This window comes from Oncorhynchus kisutch, linkage group LG14 (genome assembly GCF_002021735.2).
Source record: "Oncorhynchus kisutch isolate 150728-3 linkage group LG14, Okis_V2, whole genome shotgun sequence".
Lineage (NCBI taxonomy): Eukaryota > Metazoa > Chordata > Actinopteri > Salmoniformes > Salmonidae > Oncorhynchus > Oncorhynchus kisutch.
In genome coordinates this window covers 3,252,594-3,260,093 of record NC_034187.2, presented here as the reverse complement: position 1 = coordinate 3,260,093, position 7,500 = coordinate 3,252,594, and the positions used below count along the sequence as shown (strand labels likewise).

Sequence of the window (7,500 nt, the reverse complement as noted above, 5' to 3'; positions counted from 1 at the left end):
AGAGTTCTGACACCAGGCCATGGCCTTCGGGATGTCTGGAGCAGAAAAGTCCCCCTGAAAGACAAACAAACAAAACACTAATAAGCGTCATTCCTTTTGGTTAACAATATCCATCTAGACGAGGTTTGTTTATCCTTCCATTATAGCAGTCCACTCAACCCCCCCCCCTTTCCTCGTCTCACCTGTAGCTCATGGAACTCCCTGTCCTTCCAGTAGTACAGCTGAAGCTTCTTCTTCACAGCAACACACATCCTCAGCTGGGCTTCTCCCGAGGGGGACTGCTGCAACGAAGAAGAAGATCAATTTGGAAACAGATTTTACAGGAGCTACAGATAAAATAGACACCACTGGTTCACATCAAAAAGACATTTACAAACTATGTCGTCATCTCACCTGCAGGTCACAGGCGAAGAGCGTTGCCCCTCTGGCCTTGGAGACCACAGTAATCTGCTGGAAGGTCAAGAGGTCATGGACATGGATGTTGTTCTCTGTAGGTGGGGAGAATCCAGTGTGCACACACACACACACACAAAAAAAACACTATTTGAAAAAACATAGGAGCTATGGATTCACTGAGATTAACAACCCACACGTCCACGTAAACAACAACAAGCTTGTTTACTGAAGAGAGTATATGCTTCTCCTACCTAACAGACTGACGAGGATCTTGTACTGTGACACAACAAACAGCTGTGAGAAGGAGAGACAAGGAAGACAAAAATCAAATCTTATTGGTCACATACACACGTTTAACAGATGGTATTGCGGGTGTAGTGAAATGCTTGTGTTCCTAGCTCCCACCAGTGCAGTAATATCTAACAATACACACAAATCTAAAAGTAGAAGAACGGAATTAAGAAATATATAAATATTAGATCGAGCAACGTCAGAGTGGCATAGACTAAAATACAGTAGAATAGAATACAGTATATACATATGAGATGAGTAATGCATAGACTAAAATACAGTAGAATAGAATACAGTATATACACACGAGATGAGTAATGCATAGACTAAGATACAGTAGAATAGTATAGAATACAGTATATACACATGAGATGAGTAAAACATAGACTAAGATACAGTAGTATAGAATACAGTATATACATATGAGATGAGTAATGCATAGACTAAGATACAGTAGAATAGAATACAGTATATACATATGAGATGAGTAATGCATAGACTAAGATACAGTAGAATAGTATAGAAAACAGTATATACATAGATGTAAACATTATTAAAGGGACCAGTGTTCCATTATCAAAGGGACCAGTGTTCCATTATCAAAGGGACCAGTGTTCCATTATCAAAGGGACCAGTGCTCCATTATCAAAGGGACCAGTGTTCCATTATCAAAGGGACCAGTGTTCCATTATCAAAGGGACCAGTGTTCCATTATCAAAGGGACCAGTGCTCCATTATCAAAGGGACCAGTGTTCCATTATCAAAGGGACCAGTGTTCCATGATCAAAGGGACCAGTGTTCCATTATCAAAGGGACCAGTGTTCCATTATCAAAGGGACCAGTGTTCCATTATCAAAGGGACCAGTGTTCCATTATCAAAGGGACCAGTGTTCCATTATCAAAGGGACCAGTGTTCCATTATCAAAGGGACCAGTGTTCCATTATCAAAGGGACCAGTGCTCCATTATCAAAGGGACCAGTGTTCCATTATCAAAGGGACCAGTGTTCCATTATCAAAGGGACCAGTGTTCCATTATCAAAGGGACCAGTGTTCCATTATCAAAGGGACCAGTGTTCCATTATCAAAGGGACCAGTGTTCCATTATCAAAGGGACCAGTGCTCCATTATCAAAGGGACCAGTGCTCCATTATCAAAGGGACCAGTGTTCCATTATCAAAGGGACCAGTGTTCCATTATCAAAGGGACCAGTGTTCCATTATCAAAGGGACCAGTGTTCCATTATCAAAGGGACCAGTGTTCCATTATCAAAGGGACCAGTGTTCCATTATCAAAGGGACCAGTGATTTCAAGTCTATGTTGACAGCAGGACAACGGTAGAATAAGTGTCGGACATAAGGACAGGCCCGTAAACTCTTTCCAGAACTTGAAATGCCAATTGCGCTATCGAGGAGGATCCTTGTTGTTGTTGTCATTCGAGTGGTCACGTGTTGGAGCTGTGGTATGAACTGTATACCCTGAGTTGTACTCATACAGAGAGGGGGGGGGGAGCTAATGGGGGCTAAGCTAGCACATGATGCAAAACACACACCAAATCCTTGTCAGTCATTGTCATACCACGTTTGGCTTGACAAATGGCAGCAACTGAACCAGGCTAGGACAATGGAGTGTCTACTATATTTCTTTAATCTGACATCCCTCGCTTAAAAAATAAATAAAAAATTGAATGACCGTCACATCAACAGAATGTGACGTCTCACTCTGACTAATATACAGTGGGGCAAAAAATAGTATTTAGTCAGCCACCAATTGTGCAAGTTCTCCCACTTAAAAAGATGAGAGAGGCCTGTAATTCTCATCAAAGGTACGTACACTTTAACTATGACAGACTAATATACCTGCTGGATCTTCTTTGAGAAGTTCTTGTTGGACTTCTCCAGAGTCACCTCAAACCTGTTGGTACCTATGAGGAAGAAAGAGAGAGATGGGATATGTTTCCTTGTTTTAAACACCTGCTACGGAATGAGGAACAAAATAAAAAACACAATGACGCTGGAAACTATGCTTGCAGACGTCAAACATTCACATACCAATAGACAGGGCCCTGGGGGAGACACACACAAATAGACAGGGCACTGGGACAGACACACACAGATAGACAGGGCCCTGGGACAGACATACACAGATAGACAGGGCCCTGGGACAGACGCACAAATAGACAGGGCCCTGGGACAGACGCACACAAATAGACAGGGCCCTGGGACAGACGCACACAAATAGACAGGGCCCTGGGACAGACGCACACAAATAGACAGGGCCCTGGGACAGACGCACACAAATAGACAGGGCCCTGGGACAGACGCACACAAATAGACAGGGCCCTGGGACAGACGCACACAAATAGACAGGGCCCTGGGACAGACGCACACAAATAGACAGGGCCCTGGGACAGACGCACACAAATAGACAGGGCCCTGGGACAGACGCACACAAATAGACAGGGCCCTGGGACAGACGCACACAAATAGACAGGGCCCTGGGACAGACACATACAAATAGACAGGGCCCTAGGACAGACACATACAAATAGACAGGGCCCTGGGACAGACGCACACAAATAGACAGGGCCCTGGGACAGACGCACACAAATAGACAGGGCCCTGGGACAGACGCACACAAATAGACAGGGCCCTGGGACAGACACACACAAATAGCTAGAATGCTAGAAGCATGCTAGAAGCATGTGTTTCAGACATAAGGAAGTGGATGGCTGCAAACTTTCTACTATTAAACTCGGACAAAACAGAGATGCTTGTTCTAGGTCCCAAGAAACAAAGAGATCTTCTGTTGAATATGACAATTAATCTTAATGGTTGTACAGTCGTCTCAAATAAAACTGTGAAGGACCTCGGCGTTACTCTGGACCCTGATCTCTCTTTTGAAGAACATATCAAGACCATTTCGAGGACAGCTTTTTTCCATCTACGTAACATTGCAAAAATCAGAAACTTTCTGTCCAAAAATGATGCAGAAAAATGTATCCATGCTTTTGTCACTTCTAGGTTAGACTACTGCAATGCTCTATTTTCCGGCTACCCGGATAAAGCACTAAATAAACTTCAGTTAGTGCTAAATACGGCTGCTAGAATCCTGACTAGAACCAAAAAATTTGATCATATTACTCCAGTGCTAGCCTCTCTACACTGGCTTCCTGTCAAAGCAAGGGCTGATTTCAAGGTTTTACTGCTAACCTACAAAGCATTACATGGGCTTGCTCCTACCCATCTCTCTGATTTGGTCCTGCCGTACATACCTACACGTACGCTACGGTCACAAGACGCAGGCCTCCTAATTGTCCCTAGAATTTCTAAGCAAACAGCTGGAGGCAGGGCTTTCTCCTATAGAGCTCCATTTTTATGGAACGGTCTGCCTACCCATGTCAGAGACGCACACTCGGTCTCAACCTTTAAGTCTTTACTGAAGACTCAGCTCTTCAGTGGGTCATATGATTGAGTGTAGTCTGGCCCAGGAGTGGGAAGGTGAACGGAAAGGCTCTGGAGCAACGAACCGCCCTTGCTGTCTCTGCCTGGCCGGTTCCCCTCTTTCCACTGGGATTCTCTGCCTCTAACCCTATTACAGGGGCTGAGTCACTGGCTTGCTGGGGCTCTCTCATGCCGTCCCTGGAGGGGGTGCGTCACCTGAGTGGGTTGATTCACTGTTGTGGTCATCCTGTCTGGGTTGGCGCCCCCCCCCCTTGGGTTGTGCCGTGGCGGAGATCTTTGTGGGCTATACTCAGCCTTGTCTCAGGATGGTAAGTTGGTGGTTGAAGATATCCCTCTAGTGGTGTGGGGGCTGTGCTTTGGCAAAGTGGGTGGGGTTATATCCTTCCTGTTTGGCCCTGTCAGGGGGTGTCCTCGGATGGGGCCACAGTGTCTCCTGACCCCTCCTGTCTCAGCCTCCAGTATTTATGCTGCAGTAGTTTATGTGTCGGGGGGCTGGGGTCAGTTTGTTATATCTGGAGTACTTCTCCTGTCCTATTCGGTGTCCTGTGTGAATCTAAGTGTGCGTTCTCTAATTCTCTCCTTCTCTCTTTCTTTCTCTCTCTCGGAGGACCTGAGCCCTAGGACCATGCCCCAGGACTACCTGACATGATGACTCCTTGCTGTCCCCAGTCCACCTGGCCATGCTGCTGCTCCAGTTTCAACTTCCACCTGACTGTGCTGCTGCTCTAGTTTCAACTGTTCTGCCTTATTCGACCATGCTGGTCATTTATGAACATTTGAACATCTTGGCCATGTTCTGTTATAATCTCCACCCGGCACAGCCAGAAGAGGACTGGCCACCCCACATAGCCTGGTTCCTCTCTAGGTTTCTTCCTAGGTTTTGGCCTTTCTAGGGAGTTTTTCCTAGCCACCGTGCTTCTACACCTGCATTGCTTGCTGTTTGGGGTTTTAGGCTGGGTTTCTGTACAGCACTTTGAGATATCAGCTGATGTAAGAAGGACTATATAAATAAATTTGATTTGATTTGATTTGAAATAGACAGGGCCCTGGGACAGACACATACAAATAGACAGGGCCCTGGGACAGACGCACACAAATAGACAGGGCCCTGGGACAGACACATACAGATAGACAGGGCCCTGGGGGAGACACATACAAATAGACAGGGACACAGGACACTGAAAGCAGTCTCTCTCTTATTCACCTGCATTATTTTTTATCCTGTAGAGCAGGAGATGGCCTGGTTTAGTGCCTACCAGAAGCCAGTCCTCTGTTTTGTGATAGGGGGAGAGAAGGTCATGATTAGTAAGTATGGATACATCCCAAATGTAGTGCACTAGGACTCTCGTCAAAAGTAGTGCACTACATAGGGAACACACATAACAGAGCAAAATTATATCAACTGTATTAAAGTCTCCACGTCCTCGACCATGTGCAAGACAGGGTTGCTTTGTTTACAAATGTCGTGTCGCCTCAAAACTCATCAAGGTAACATTGCTACAACTAGCAGACAAGAGTTATCTGCTGTTTATCTGGTAAACAAACCAGTCAGCTAACTTAGTACCTACCTAGTTAACTAGTTAGGTAGTTTATGGCAACAATAATTTGCTAATGTTAGTTAGTGTGCTGACATTATCAACTTACCCCAAGCAGCAAGACAGTCAATCTGCAGAGGCAGTTTCTCCAGGATAGGGACCGGTTCGTAAGCGTCATGCATTGTGGAGTCTCGGTAGTTACCGGTAGTTTAGTTCCCCCTATAAATAATCTAGTAACGTTAGTGACAATAACAAAACATTTTTAGGCAACGTTACAAAAAAAAATGGTACGTCTGGAAATGTCAAGTCCACCCCCCATCGATTAAACCGTGTCTTTAATCCGTGCAGGTAACCTTAACATAATTCCTCTGTCATTCGTTGAAGCCATGACATCCAAAAACAAATAGCGAGCGAATTGATTAGCGAACGAACTTTGCTTTATTAGCGAGAGGACACCAACAAGGATAACGCGTTAACAAAATTCCCTATTATCCCCATGTTGGTCTTGACCGAACCTCTTGACTAATAATACAATTTAATTGACACAGAAATCTGAAATAAGTAGCTAAATACTTCTCCTATAAAAATGTTCTGCTAGTCAATAAGCTAACACAAGAGAGAGAGATATAAATAAAGCTGCTAACACACAGTGTCTGCTCCTTACTGACACGTCACGTGATCAGTACATCAGAGAGGAAGAAGCGGAGCGAGAGGGGAAACTCCACCCAACAATCTGTCTCCTCCGGAAGTTGCCGTTTTTTTTCCCCCGCACACCAAGCGAGGAGGGTTTTTGTATTGGGAGTTTGGTCAACTAAAAAAAAATAATAAAAAATGTAATGGCTTATTTGCTGCGTGAGGTTTATTTGATCGAATATAAAGTTGCTTAGGTTGTTACGAGTGTACTGATATAAATGGGACACGTGACACACCGCCAACATTGATTAACATAAAAATAAAAATAAATGATATCGAAGTTGTGCGTTAAAGGACGTGTACATTGTCAGAGTGGCCACTCGAAAATCTGGTCAATATTTGTTTTATTTATTTGACCTTTATTTAACCAGGCAAGTCAGTTAAGAACACATTCTTATTTTCAATGACGGCCTAGGAACAGTGGGTTAACTGCCTGTTCAGGGGCAGAACGAAAGATTTGTACCTTGTCAGCTCGGGGGTTTGAACTTGCAACCTTCCGGTTACTAGTCCAACGCTCTAACCAACGCTCTAACCACTAGGCTACGCTGCCGCCCCAATATAATGGATAATATGTGAGTACAATCACGAGGGATGAATTAGAACAAGGCGAACCTTGGGGCGGCAGGGTAGCATAGTGGTTAGAGTGTAGAGGAGGCAGGTAGTCTAAGTGGTTAGAGTGTAGAGGAGGCAGGTAGACTAGTGGTTAGAGTGTAGGGGAGGCAGGTAGTCTAGTGGTTAGAGTGTAGGGGAGGCAGGTAGTCTAGTGGTTAGAGTGTAGAGGCGGCAGGTAGCCTAGTGGTTAGAGTGTAGAGGTGGCAGGTATCCTGGTGGTTAGAGTGTAGAGGAGGCAGGTAGTCTAGTGGTTAGAGTGTAGGGGAGGCAGGTAGTCTAGTGGTTAGAGTGTAGAGGCAGGTAGTCTAGTGGTTAGAGTGTAGAGGAGGCAGGTAGCCTAGTGGTTAGAGCGTAGAGGAGGCAGGTAGCCTAGTGGTTAGAGTGTAGAGGCGGCAGGTAGTCTAGTGGTTAGAGTGTAGAGGAGGCAGGTAGCCTAGTGGTTAGAGTGTAGGGGAGGCAGGTAGCCTAGTGGTTAGAGTGTAGGGGAGGCAGGTAGCCTAGTGGTTAGAGT

At 45.2% G+C, this 7,500-nt stretch overlaps 1 protein-coding gene across 1 annotated transcript in view; it reads right to left on the bottom strand.

Annotated features, from left to right (window-relative positions):
- LOC109883635 (vam6/Vps39-like protein) overlaps positions 1 to 6,361 on the bottom strand; it is a 27,237-nt gene extending 20,876 nt beyond the window's left edge. Inside the window, exons 1-7 of the mRNA XM_031787585.1 lie at positions 5,794 to 6,361; positions 5,354 to 5,419; positions 2,545 to 2,609; positions 648 to 690; positions 394 to 488; positions 183 to 281; positions 1 to 54 (exon numbers count right to left, since the gene is read on the bottom strand). The exon at positions 1 to 54 is cut by the window's left edge and continues 89 nt beyond it. Coding sequence (XP_031643445.1) covers positions 1 to 54; positions 183 to 281; positions 394 to 488; positions 648 to 690; positions 2,545 to 2,609; positions 5,354 to 5,419; positions 5,794 to 5,866 — 495 coding nt within the window. The 5' untranslated portion in view covers positions 5,867 to 6,361. The remainder of the gene's footprint in view (positions 55 to 182; positions 282 to 393; positions 489 to 647; positions 691 to 2,544; positions 2,610 to 5,353; positions 5,420 to 5,793) is intronic.
- Positions 6,362 to 7,500: the final 1,139 nt, after the last annotated feature.